Raw genomic sequence first — 14902 nt, forward strand, 5'->3', positions numbered from 1 at the left:
CATGTCAGAATTTGGCTTCTAGAACCAACGAGGAGGCAACAAGTGCAATTTTGCTGTCAAGAGTATAGTTTGCTTTAAACCCAAAGGCTGTCCTTTCAAAAATGGCATCTCAAAAGAACATTTGTGGATTTTAAAATATCCTATTTATCTTTTCTAGGCTTGAAATCTGATATCAACATTGGGTAGAAATCATCTGTGGCAGATTTGTAAAATTTTTGGAGGGAAAAGAAGGAAAAACAAAAAGAAGCAAGGGGGACATTTTTACTTTTGGCTTAAAGCCAAAGATCGAAGGTGAGTATTCAGCCTTGGAGGTGAAGCCTCTGGTGAGCACAGTGGTGTTTACAGCCCTGTTATGTGCATATCTGGTTTCCAATCCCCTCATTTTGCATCATAAGCTCCTTTAGGAGAGGTGATGGCTGTGAAAATGTGACTGGGAACTCTGTTCCAACCCTCTGTACTCTCTTCCTGGGACTGGGACAGAAACAGCCATTCCTGTGGTCAGTACTGGCACAAACTTGGCATGGTCTTGGACGCAGAGGTGCTGACAGATGGAGAATCCCTGAGGCATGATGCCTCTGTGTGACCCAGGAAACTGTGGGTCCAAAGGCGAAAAATCTGAGAATCCCTGCCAGTTCAAGGAGCTAAACTCTCAGACGAGCACCAATAGTATCATGAGACACAAAGTACCTTGTGACTCAGGGAATACAGGATCTGCGTGTTACTCAAGGACATTGTTAAATAATAAATGACGCAGATCTCTGTATATATTTTTCTACTTTTACGTTTTATGGGTTGAAATAATGAAAGAGCCTAATATCTACTTTGTGGTCATAATCTGACTTAATTTCTGGGTTATTTGACCTCTGGCAGATCTGAAAAACACAGGTATGTGGAATTAGTTGTTCAAGGCTTGATTTGGTGCTTCATGGAAAAACTATTTAAAGATAAAAAAATTAACAATAATAATGTTCAATTATGTGACTTCACTGAATAGAAGCGAATATTTCTGTGTTCATTTCATAATAAAAATGGAATTTTCGGGCGGCGCCTGTGGCTCAGCGGGTAGGGCGCCGGTCCCATATGCCGGAGGTGGCGGGTTTAAACCCAGCCCCGGCCAAATTAAAAAAAATGGAATTTTCTCTCTCTTCTACAGTTATCGTGGAAAATCAACTTAATTTTTGTTTAGTGATATTTAGATGGAATTAAAAATAATGAGAAGCAATAAAGGCTAAATACCTTGATAAATATAAATTATATCTTTGCTGGACTCAACACATTTTAAAAGGTATGAACACGGCAAAAACGTAAATGGATAAACTCTAGCTTTGGTGTGAAAAGTTAAAATTTACATTGTTTGAAAGAGCCGTGTGACGTATGCATATAGATTGCAAATCTATATATATTATTTGATAAATAAGGACAAAAGACCTCCTATGTTAATGGAAAACCATTTGCATTTATTTTGGTCCACTAAAGAGCCATAATAAGACAAAATACAATTCTGTCCTTCATAGGACAAAAAAGCCAACTTAAACATAAAACTACCATACTCATTGGGAAAGATGAAGAAAAATATAACAATTACAACAATAACTTTCACAGAGATGATTTGACAATCTGTGTTAATATAATTCATTCTTTAAAAACAGGTTGCTCCAATTTCTTATTGATTTCCCAGTGTCCTCATGCCTGCTCTCCAGAGTTATAAATTGCTTAGTAAACATTCCAAAATGTAGTCCTGGAAATAGCTATTCATGAAATACAGTAAGTTCAACAGCTATCTCAGTAGTGAAGACGTACTTTGTGTTATCACATGCACACATTATGAACATATATTTTAGGATATGACCATTTCATTTAGTTTTCTTTTTTTTTTATTAAATCATAGCTGTGTACATTGATATGATCATGGGGCATCACACACTAGCTTCATAAACCATTTGACATATTTTCATCACACTGGTTGACATAGCCTTCCTGGTGTTTTTCAGTTATTGGGCTAAGACACTTGCATTCTACATTTACTAAGTTTCACATATATCCTTGTAAGATGCACCGCAGGTGTGATCCCACCGGTCCCCCTCCCGCTACCCACATCCCCCCTCCCTCCTCTCCCTTTCTCCCTTCTCCCTATTCTTAGGTTATAACTGGATTACAGCTTTCATGTGATAGCCCTAAATTAGTTTCATAGTAGGGGTGAGTACATTGGGTACTTTTTCTTCCATTCTTGAGATACTTTACTAAGAAGAATATGTTCCAGCTCCATCCATGTAGACATGAAAGAGGTAAAGTCTCCATCTTTCTTTAAGCCTGTATAATATTTCATGGTGTACATATACCACAATTTATTAATCCATTAGTGGATCGATGGGCACTTGGGCTTTTTCCATGACTTAGCAATTATGAATTGGGCTGCAATAAACATTCTGGTACAAATATCTTTGTTATGATGTGATTTTTGGTCTTCTGAGTATATGCCCAGTAGAGGAATTACAGGATTGAATGGCAGTTCTATTTTTAAATCTCTAAGTGTTCTCCATATATCTTTCCAAAATGAATGTAATAATTTGCATTCCCACCAGCAGTGCAGAAGTGTTCCCTTTTCTCCGCATCCATGCCAACATCTCTGGTCTTGGGATTTTGTGATATAGGCTAGTCTCACTGGAGTTAGATGATATCTCAAAGTAGTTTTGATTTGCATTTCTCTGATGATTAAAGATGATGAGCATTTCTTCATATGTCTGAAGGCCGTGCGCCTGTCTTCTTCAGAGAAGTTTCTCTTCAAGTCCTTTGCCCAGCCTGCAACGGGATCCCTTGGTCTTTTCTTGCTAATGTGTTTGAGTTCTCTGTGGATTCTGGTTATTAAACCTTTGTCAGAGACATACCCTGCAAATATCTTCTCCCATTCCGAGGGCTGTTTGCTTGTTTTACTTACTGTGTTCTTGGCTGTGCAGAAGCTTTTTAGTTTGATCAAGTCCCAGTAGTGTATTTTTGAAGCTGCTTCAATTGCCCGGGGTGGGGGGGTCCTCCTCATAAAATACTCGCCCAGACCGATTTCTTCAAGGGTTTCCCCTGCACTCTCCTTTAGTATTTTTATAGTTTCATGTCTTAGGTTTAAATCTTTAATCCAGTGAGAGTCTATCTTGGTTAATGGTGAAAGGTGTGGGTCCAGTTCCATTTAGTTTTCAAAAGTCCATTGGTGTAATTTTCTCTGCTACATTTATTTCTGACAAGTAAAAATTTGAGCTCCAAAAAGCAGATACACAGGATGAAATAAAGCTGAACCATCAATGTCCCAACTTTGGGAACCAACAATGTCCCAATGTAATAATGTCAACCCATTCTAGTACAGTAATAGAATTGCAAATACAGAGGCACAGGGTTTGCAGAACGTTGCAATACTGGATGTGCTGGGATCCAACACTCCCGAGAATTACATAGTTTACCAAAGAGAATATTTTTGCCTAAGATCCAAGAGTTCAAAATAATTTCTCCAATCAGCTGTAGACTGTTGTCATGAATATATTCTGTTGTAAATAAAAGTTGTTCTATCCAGAGTAAAAGAACCACAGTGACACTTGAGGTAAGTCCAGAAATCCTGGTATCATCATAATTATTATTAGTGATTTTTCATAAGACTAACTTTTCCTTTGAGTGTCCACTTGATTTTTTAATTTTTAAACTCAGAATGACTCTTCTAGTATCATTTTTAAAGTCACCAAAACTGTAATAGTTTTAAGAATCTTCTGCATCACTGTTAACCATTAATTCACAACTTCTCAGTTGTTTCTTGGGCTGAAAAGATGGGACTAAAGAACTGGTGAAATCAATACTTTTGGAGTACCGAATCTTTATTTGTACTCTCCCCCTCCACAAACTAATTTCCATATGGACATCAGTAGCACTATTTGAAGTTAAAGTAGAAGAAAATAAATTCAATCCGTAGGATTCTTTCAGAATCTTGTGATAAGCCTTTAAAAATTCACAGTTACAAAATCATAGATAACATTTACTCTGTTAATTTTTGTTAATGCCTCTATAATGGTCTGAATTCATATACTTTATAAAAATGACCGATTTGCTAATGTAATTATGATTTATTTGCATTCATATGAATAAAATTTACAATTATTTTAACATATTGCTATATATATGTACATACACTCATCAGCAATAATAAGATAAAATCTTTTCAAATATTTTCAACGCTGCCTTTTACTTAAACCTGACTCAGTGTTCTTGAGCTAAATAAATCAGACCTAGTATCTTTTAAAAGTTCTTGTGGTATATAATTTTCTTTGGGGTTTTGGCAGATAATATGATGGATTGAGTTTGAACTTTGACCATGCTGGAGCCATGGAAAGTCCGCAAGACCTTTTGTGGGCAAGACAGGTAGATTTATCATGAGTGATTTTAGCACAGGTTATTGTGAGTATATTAAGTTTATAATACACAAGGAAGTTAAAGGGCCAGTCTCACTGATTAATATGTGACATTGGCTCGAACCATCAATATTAGAGTATTAGAGTAATTTTTAGCCAAGAACACAGTAATTGATCTGTGGGAAATTCTGGATAAAAACAAATAGATTTGATTTATTTAAGCCCCCTAGAAAGCTACTATTGTTAGCAATCAAAAACACCCCCAAATGAGGAAGAACAAAAAGTGAAAAATACTTCCAAATATTAGGAGCCTTTAGCACTAGCTAAAACAAACAAACAAAAAAAAATGGTGGTTAAGGACAGCTAAGCTGTTATCTATACTCTTTATGATTTTCTTGTTATAAAATGTACTCCCTAATGTTGACAAGCAACAATTTAACAGCAGTCCCCTTTTTGCTTTATTTCTTATCTCATTTATTTTTGATTGAATGTGGACAACTTAATATTTTCAAGGGCCACATACAGTAGTTTTGCCCTTGAAAAGGGGAATTCATGTGATTTCTCAGTTTTGATTTGGTGCCCTTGGCATTGACATTCCTGCTTTCCTAAGACAAAAAGAAATATTACTTCACTATTAAATTGAATTGACTGATGGCCTATTCTGATTTTCTGAGATGACTACTAGTGAAAAAAAAAAGTTAAGAAATAGAAGCTATGGGACATAAAATTTATAAAATCTATCTACCATCAGTCCAAAATAATTACATGATGTTTGTATCAATTGATGTATAGACTACAACAAATAAATAGCTTCAAAAGTGAGTAAGATAATTCACATATCTGGATTAAAGATGGCTTTATTGTTCCAAGAATTTGTATCACTTAAGGTAAAACTGAGCTATGTAACAATGGTATTATATTATTTTTCAAAAAGATATCTTAATATGTAAGCAAATGCTAGGTATATGCATATGCTTATATTTTTAATTTTATTTTTAATTTTATTCTCTAAATCAGGGGTCCTCACACTGCGGCCCACGGGCCACATGAGGCGGTGTGATTGTATTTGTTATCGTTTTGTTTTTTTACTTCAAAATAAGATATGTGCAGTGTGCATAGAAATTTGTTCATAGGTTTTTTTTTTTTAACTATAGGCTGGCCCTCCAACAGTCTGAGGGACAGTGAACTGGCCCCCTGTTTAAAAAGTTTGAGGACATCTGCTAAAAATGTCCTCTGAGCAACTGGTAGACTTTTAGGGAATTTGTGTGTGTGTGTGTGTGTGTGTTTAAGTAAAAATAATACTGAAATGTAATTCACTGTACTTTTTGTTAAATTTCATTTCTGAATAAAGGGTCTGTTTTAGATTTAACTCCATTATCAAAATAAAATTATAATGCTAGTTATAAGACAGAGACCAAATGTTGTAATAGAAAAAACTATTCACTTTGTAGACAGACAAACCTCATTTAAATCTGGGCTCTGTCGTTTAAGGATAAGACTAACCTGGGGCAAGGTGCTTAACTTCTTTGAAGTCATCAGTAAAATTAGGAAATAACTACCTTGCCAGCTAGTAGTGTTAAATAAGAATTGCACAAAGCTTGGTACATAAGTATTTAAAAAAATTTTTTTTCTTTCTCTCATCTACACAGTGAAAATAAGATCCAAGGATAATGACTATTTTAATCTCATATATTATTAAGAACATCATTTATATTTTTATATTGTCCCTTTTTGTTAACAGCTATATTGAGGTATAATACACATGCCATACAAGTCACCTATTATAGGGTACAATGCAATGACTTTCAGTATATTCACAGAGTTTCACATTTATCACCACAATCAATTTTAGAATATTTTTATTACCCTCCACAGAAACCTAACTTCCAGTAGCCACCCCCACCCCCCCAAGTCCTCCTGTCATGCCAGGCCTAGACAATCACTAATCTACTTTCTCTATATATAGGTTTTCCTATTCTGAACATTTCATATAAATAAGATCATATAATATATGCTCCTTTGTGACTGACTTCCTATGGAACATAATGTTTTCAAGGTTCATGCATGTTGTAGCACATGCTAGTACTTCCTTCTTTTTGTTGCTGAATCATATTGTATTGAATGGGCATACCACACTTTATTGATTCATACATTAGTTGATGGCCATTTGGGTTCTTTCCACTTTTTGGCTGCTAGGAATAATGCTGCTATAAAAATTTTTGTACAAGTTTTTGTGTGGACATGTTTTCATTTCTCTTAGGTATACATGTATGGATAGAATTGCTTCATCATATGGTGACTCTTTGTTTAACCATTTAAAAACTTCCAGACGGTTTTCCATCTGCAACATTTTATATATTTTTTATTAAATCATAAACACATAGATCATGTATACATTAATGCATTTATGGGATACAATGTGCTGATTTCATATAGAAATAGGAAATACATCACACTGGTTAATATGTACCTCATCTTGTTTACTTAATTATTGTGTTAGGACACTTATACTCTATACTAATAGATCTGACATATACCCTTGCATTATGCACCATAGGTGTGATCCCACCATTCACTGTCCCTCAATCTGACCTCCCCATTCCCCTTCCACCTCCGGCCTTCATCTTGGGCCATAGTTGTGTTGGAAAGAAGTATGGAGAATACTCAGGGATCTAAAAGTATACCTGTCGTTTGATCCTGCAATTCCTCTATTAGGTGTATATCCAAAAGACCAAAAATCACTTTATAACAAAGATATTTGTACCAGATTGTTCACTGCAGCTCAATTCATAATAGCCAAGTCATGGAAGAAGCCCAAGTGCCCATTGACCCATGAATGGATTAATAAATTGTGGTATATGTACACCATGGAATATTACGCAGCCTTAAAAAAGATGGAGACTTTATCTCTTTTTACATGGATGGAGCTGGAAAATATCCTACTTAGTAAAGTATCACAAGAATAGAGAAAAAAATATCCAATGAACTCAGCACTATTATGAAACCAATTTACAATCACTCACACTTTCATATGAAGAATAGAACATTTTATATTCTTACCAGTGGTGTGTGAAGTTTCCATGTCCTGATTAGCCCTCATTATCATCTGTTTTTTTTCATTGAAGCCTTCCCCATATGCGTGAAATAAGATCTGTTTGTGGTTTTTATTTGCCATTCTCAGATGACTCAGGAAGTTGAGTATCTTTTCACATGTTTATTGGCCATCTGTATATTGTATGTGGTGGAATGTCTACTCAGATCCTTTGTCCATTTTTAATTGGGTTATTTGTCTCTTTATTGAATTGTAATAGTTCTTCATATTTTTTAGATACAAGTACCTTAACAGTTATATTATTCCTTTTTGCCACATCATTTTCCTACTTTGCCTCCTCCTTAATATCACCTACCCAGCTGTGTATCACACTCTTCATAGCTTTTTCACCAGGTCTTTTGGAAATTTTAATAAAACTTTTTCCCATTCTACATAGTCCATGTTCAATTAGGTAAAAGGCATCTCTGAATAACTTTATAATGCAAAATTTCTTTGTTGTTAGACTCTCCTTTCTATGCTGTATAAATATCAAATATATTTTTATAGAAGTTTTGGCTAAAGGTCTACTGATTATGTCATTACTGAAAAAAATCCCCCAATTATTTGTGCCAATTGCATTTACATATGCACAAGTTATTTCCAGAAATATTTCTTTGGTCACTGGAGCCGTTTTTGACACATGTTTCTCACTTATTTTTTCTTATAGCTCCTGTTATTTCTCTGCCTGGTGAGCATACGGAGAATTTCACTAGAAATAATGTCATTTTGGTTGTGAAGCTTCAGCCTATCCAATACTACATCTAGAATGGAAGGAAAAGGCTGACAAAACATTCCTTTCTAGTGATGAAAGTATTTCAATTCAGGTACACGAATTGTTTGCACAGGGTACAGAGGCACTCAATGTATTTATTGATGAGTTTAATACCTTATCTTTCCCAGATCACATTTTATAATACAAGTTTGAAATATTAAAATGTTTCTATTATAATCATGTCCTGCAATTTAGTAATACCTTCCATATCGAGGTGATGGAAGACTTACAATATAATTGTGTATGTATGGTTTCACCAGTAGGATCTGGACGTCTGTAAGTGGTGACAGGGAGAAAGGATGAAAGGGAGTTATTAGGCTGCTCTAGTGCAGTGTTTCTCAAACTGCAAAGTGTAGCTCAAAGACCACGGGTCACAGAAACTTTTTTCTTTCTTTTTTTTTTTAGGCTAGGTCATCTTGATCTGTTGCCCAGGCTAGAGTGCAGTAGCATCATCTTAGCCTGCTTGCAACCTCCAACACTAGGGCTCAAGCAGTCCTGCTTCAGCCTCCAAAATAGCTAGGACCATACCACCTGGCTAATATTTTTATATTACATAGGGACAGAGTCTTGCTTAGCTGCTCACTCTGGTCTTGAGCCAGGGCCTCAAGAGATCCTCCTGCCTCAGCCTCCCAAAGAGCTAGGATTACAGGTGTGAGCCACTGCACCTGACCGGGATCCTCTTGTCACGTGGTGAAAAGATCAGTTTCCGAGCTCAAGTGCCCACCAAAACACGGTCAGCATTCAGAAGACAAGCCTCATGAATCTGCAGGTTAAAATAACTATTCCAGATGGCCTCAATTCCCTCTAAAATTTGACAATTGCTGGTATAGTTAAAGAAGCAAATAGCATGAGATGCCTTAGAATGAAATAGACTATGAGCAAATTATTTTACCTCTTTGATCTTGTTTCCTCTCCTTCTCAGAGATATCTCAGAATTGTTGAATAATGAATATATGTCAATCACCTAGAACATTTCATTGCCCAGACTAAGCACTCAATAAATGGTAGGTATTGGAGCACAGAGTGGTTTGGTGGGTCGTTGGGAAAGCATCATTTCTTTGCTCGGCGACTGCCGCTCTTCATTGGGCACCAGAAGCGGCGCGGTGCTCTGACAAGTGGCCTAAAACTTCGGCGTTGGGTAAAAGAAAATGGCTCGAACCAAGCAGACCGCTCGTAAATCCCCTGGTGGGAAAGCCCCCCCGCAAACAGCTGGCCACGAAAGCTGCCCGGAAAAGCGCTCCCTCTACCGGCGGGGTGAAGAAACCTCATCGCTGCAGGCCCAGCACCGTGGCGCTCAGAGAGATTCGTCGTTATCTGGAATCGACTGAGCTGCTCATTCGCAAGCTGCCTTTCCAGAGGTTGGTGAGGGAGATCGCCCAGGATTTCAAAACCGACTTGAGGTTTCAGAGTGCGGCCATTGGTGCGCTTCAGGAGGCTAGAGAAGTGTACCTGGTGGGTTTGTTTGAAGATACTAATCTGTGTGCCATCCACGCTAAGAGAGTCACCATCATGCCCAAAGACATCCAGTTGGCTCGCCGGTAAGGGGAGAGAGAGCTTAAGTGAAGGCAATTTTTATGGTGTTTTGTAATTCTGTAAAATACTTTGGTTTAATTCGTGACTTTTTTTGTAAGAAATTGTTTATAATATGTTGCATTTGTACTTAAGTCATTCCATCTTTCACTCAGGAGGAATGCGAAAAGTGACTGTTCACAGACCTCAGTGATGTGAGCATTGTTGCTCAGGAGCGACAAGTTGCTAATATGCAGAAGGGATGGGTGATATTTTTGCTTCTCATGATGCATGTTTCTGTATGTTAATGACTTGTTGGGTAGCTATTAAGGTACTAGAATTGATAAATGTGTACAGGGTCCTTTTGCAATAAAACTGGTTATGACTTGATCCAAGTGTTTAACAATTGGGGCTGTTAAGTCTGACCGTACATCACTGTGATAGAATGTGGGCTTTTTTCAAGGGTGGAGATCACAAGTCTTAACCACAGTGTAAACTTAGTTTCCTTAAAAAAAAGTAAACCTGGCAGCTATAGGATACATTATGTGCATTTATAATAGCTATTTTATATATTGTAGTGTCAACATTTTTAAATTAAATGTTTGACATTCACAAGTGGTGAGAAGTCTGTCATTAAGGTGTGTGTAATTTAGAGCCCAGTTGGTTTTCTCCTAACTAGACTGCACTTGTTTTCATAATAGTAAAGTGCTATGCGCATTATACCTTGCGTAAGTCCTCAATCTAATACGTGTTAACTAACCCTCTAGCTGATGGTGCAAATGCTAATTGGGAGATTTTATTTATAAGGGGATTTTATTAATAAGGGCTCTAGAATGAAACACAAGTTATTCACACCAGCATCATCTGTTAATAGTCTGAAGACTAGTTAGTGCAGCTTTTCATTGTGTTGTGGTTGGTCTCATAACTAGGTTGAGTTTTGCTCCTCTGCATAAGGAGATGATTTCTAAGTTCTTTTCTTTGTGGAGTTTGTATTATAACCCTTAGTGTAAATTTGCTGTGGGGGAGGAGCACACAGCTCCAGCTCATTCAACCTCTGCTGGTTAAGATGGTGTTGGGTTAGGTGACATCTGGTTACTGTCCTGGGAAAATCACTTAGCAGAGATGGCCTTCCAAGTGGTTTAAAAATTTTATCCTTCTATTGAAGTTTTTAGGTCAATTATGTATGTTGACTAAATTTATGAATAAACTTGTTTATCCAAAAAAATAAAATAAAATAAATGGTAGGTATCGTTATCAGTATTTTTAACCATTCCTTGGGGTATTCTCAGAATAGTGCATGGAGAGGACACTTAAGTGGAGGAAACCATGTGAGCAAAGCAGCACGGATAATTGTGTTACTCAAGTCATTCTCTACACCTGTGTAGAGCGCATGCCTGAGCGTATTAACAGGGAAACCTGGAAAAGTACGATTGGTTGGATTAGAGGACCCACAATCATAAGAATACCGAGTTTGAATTTTTTACAGTGAACCATGAAGTCATCAAAAGATTATTTTTAATATAAGAATTTTCAAGCATCCTCAAGAGTAGGGAAAACAGTATAAAGAAGCCCTCTGTACCCATCACCCAGATTCGATAATTAACAAGATTTGTCACATTGATACATTCATCCCGTCTTTACTTTTTTCTTTACCAAAGTATCTTAAAACTATCATGTTATTTCACCCTGCATACCTTAACATGAGTCTATGGAATAAATGACACTTTCTTACATAATCAAAATGCCTTTATGATACCTAAAAAAATTAACAGTATTTCTTTGTCATCATCTATCAGCTTGTCCATCACATTCCTAAAATTGTCTTTAAGATGTACTTTTACAGTTATTTTTTTACTTAGACTTCAAATACAGTCTACACATTACAGTTGGTTATTAAGATTTCTCAAGTTTCTTCAATCTGGAATATTACCCTCCCCCATCCTTGTTTTTTTTTTTTTTTTCATGTAGAATACTCCATATTCTGGATTTGTCTATGGCCTTACTTGGGGATCAGGATGATCGTTTATCTTGTTCTTCTGTCACCCATATTTATTATAAGTAAATGTTCTGGAGACTTTCAGATTCAGGTTCAGTTTTTCAGGTGAAGAGCACTTCATAGATGATGTGGTAGGTGTCATGGTGCATCAGGGTAGAGAGAGCACAGCAGATCTGACTCTCCCACTTTTAGTGATGAATATTGACCAGTTGTTCCAGGAGGTGAACACCTGATTCTACCACAATAACATTCCTCATCACCTTTCAATTAATGGTTTCAGTCAACTGAGGATTATTGCCAGAATCAATTCTCTCACTGCAGTGAAAAATGATAATGTTATAATTCTAGCATTACTTCCATGGTTATAGACTGGAATTTTTCTATAAAGAATGTTTCTTCACTCACTATAGCTACTTGGTAGCCCTGAAATACAGGACTTATGGGAAAGAAGAAATAAATGCTAAATTCTTTCCTTTTAATTGCCAATTTTCAGAGTGAAGAGTTAGTGCTCTAGTTGCTTCAATGGATTTCAGTGAATTGTGTTTTTGTTTTGTCTTTTGTTCTAATGCCATTTATGAACTCACATTTTAAATACAATGTATGAGGACAGACAATTAAATTCACGAACTCATCCTAGAAAAAGTGCTACTATGGTCACCTTTGAAGTATTCCTCTTGGCCATCTGGTGATCATAGTGATATTAAGCAATGAGGTACGTAGCACTTTTTCTAGCATGAGTTCGTGAACTGAACTGTGAGAACTCATATGATGACAGCTCTGATGGCTATTCCAGAAAAAAATTTCCAAAACTACTTTGAAGGATGGACTAGGCCCTGGTTTCAGTGTATAGCTCCCAAGGGGAGTACTTTAAAGATAACCATAGTGATATTTAGCAGTGAGGTATGTTTTTCTTTTTTTTTAACTTTATTCAAATTAATATGAGAGTACAATATTTAGGTTATATTATTATCACTTCCAGGGTAAAGTTCCATTTGTAGAAGAGCCCCTCACCCAGGGGGGCATGTTATAAATCCTGACAATGTGCACGTTAGGTGAGATCCTGCCTCATCCCCTCCCTCCTTCTGTCAATCGCTTCCCTCTACCCCTGAATTGGACTATAATAGTGTTTTATTGTTCTTATGAACATGTAATTTTTTATATATTCATTTCATATTATTATGGAGTACACTGGATATTTATTTTTTCATTCTTGAGATACTTTACTAAGAAGAATGTACTTCAACTCCATCCAGGTAAATGTAAAAAAGTAAAGTCTCCATCTTTTCAATGACTGAATAATACTCCATGGTACACATATACCACAGTTTGTCGATCCATTCATGGGTTGATGAGCACTTAGATTGCTTCCATGACTTGGCAATTATGAATTGAGCCACAATAAACATTCTAGTGCAAATGTCTTTGGGGTAAGTGGTATGTTTTTCTAGGAAGAGTTTGTAAACTTAATTGTCCCATCTTTTATTTTAATCAATTTTATTCCTTATTGTTTGCTGCTTAACTTCTCCTTTCTTTGGTCAATGATTACCTATTAAAAGTTTTTTGAAAGGGCAGTAAGTGATCTGATCAAATAGTCCTTTCGGATGACTCACCCAGCAGAAGCTGAAGTGAATGGAAGTAAGAAGAGACTTGAGGCACACAGCCCACAGAATGGGCACAATTATAAGAGTCTTGGATGGAGGAGAGAAGGCGCTAAATGCCAGTGGTAGCCTTGTAAATGGAGAGACTGTGGCTGATTCAGGCGACATCAGAAATTGACAGGTCTTAGCCACTGGCAGGATACAGGAGATGATGTGACAACATTTAGGTGGAGTTGTCTAAACAGGCAATAAGAATTTTGAAACTGAAACCCTTTGAGAGATTTTAGGACTGGAAATAAAGATTTGGGTGTTTTACCAAAAAATACCAAAATTATTACCAGTAAAAAAAAAAATGGATTTCTGGTTTTCTTCTTGTCTTTTTTTTTTTTTTTTTTTAAGACAGTCTTACTCTATTGACTGGGCTAGAATGCAGTGACATCATCATTATTCACTGCAGCCTCAGACTCCTGGGCTCAAGTGATCCTCCTGCCTCAGCCTTGTGAGTGACTACAGGTACATGTCACCACACTCAGCCAATTTTTCTCACTTTGTTGCTCAGCCTTGTCTGGAACTTCTTCCCACAAGCAATCCTCCTGCCTCAGCCTCCCAGAGTGTTGGAATTATAGGTATGAGCCACTGTGCCTGGCTGGGACTAAAGGTACATGTCACCACACTGAGCTAATTTTTCTCACTTTGTTGCTCAGGCTTGTCTAGAACTCCTTCCCACAAGCGATCCTCCTGCCTCGGCCTTCCAAAATGTAGGAATCAACCTGTGGGTATCTAGCTATTTAATGCACCATTGCTATGCCATGTTATTATTTTTTTTTTTTTTTGGTTTTTGGCCAGGGCTAGGTTTGAACCCACCACCTCTGGCATATGGGACCGGCACCCTACTCCTTGAGACACAGGCACCGCCCTATGCCATGTTATTTTTAATCTAATTAAGAGGGCATACAAAAATATAGTGGATGAGTAAAAAAAAAAATGAATGAGATAGAGTCTCTGTACCTCATTTCATAGTTTTGACTTTGGAATAATATAAATGTTATACATAATAATAAAAACCAAGACTAATCAAAGAAGGAGAAAAATCTATCCTTAACATTTGAAGACACTCCAGGTGCCAAAAAAAAAAGGTATACACATTTTAAGAGACTTTATTGGAAGACCTTGATCATTCCCCCAAAGTGTACGAATTGCAGATGAAATGGATGTGCATGTCTAGGCACACTTGACCATTAATGATAACTTCAATTCAACTTCAAAAACTATTACATAGATAGTATCACTTAAAATATGTATACATTTTTTAACACCCTCTTTATACCAAGTTGGTAACAATCAAACAAAGAAGAATTATTTCAAATCATTTTAATATAATAATTTAAGTATATATCCCTAGTAGGGTACATCCTACAGTTAATAGAACAGAAAACATATTATACTGTATTCAATAATCATAATATTAGTAAAATTACCAACATTATTGTTTTAAAATAATTAAATATATATTGTATAATAAACAAATATATATTTATAAATAATAATTATATT

General features: G+C 36.4%; 1 protein-coding gene and 1 pseudogene across 1 annotated transcript in view; both read left to right on the top strand.

The window, feature by feature from the left end:
* The window catches only part of GABRP (gamma-aminobutyric acid type A receptor subunit pi), a 44718-nt gene extending 44460 nt beyond the window's left edge, over positions 1-258 (top strand). Inside the window, exon 10 of the mRNA XM_053566574.1 lies at positions 158-258. Within this exon, the coding sequence (XP_053422549.1) occupies positions 158-163 (6 nt within the window). The 3' untranslated portion in view covers positions 164-258. The remainder of the gene's footprint in view (positions 1-157) is intronic.
* A 9046-nt stretch (positions 259-9304) lies between these two features.
* LOC128569198 (histone H3.3A-like) lies at positions 9305-9787 on the top strand (annotated as a pseudogene).
* Positions 9788-14902: the final 5115 nt, after the last annotated feature.

This window comes from Nycticebus coucang, chromosome 17 (assembly GCF_027406575.1).
Source record: "Nycticebus coucang isolate mNycCou1 chromosome 17, mNycCou1.pri, whole genome shotgun sequence".
NCBI classification, from domain to species: Eukaryota; Metazoa; Chordata; class Mammalia; order Primates; family Lorisidae; genus Nycticebus; species Nycticebus coucang.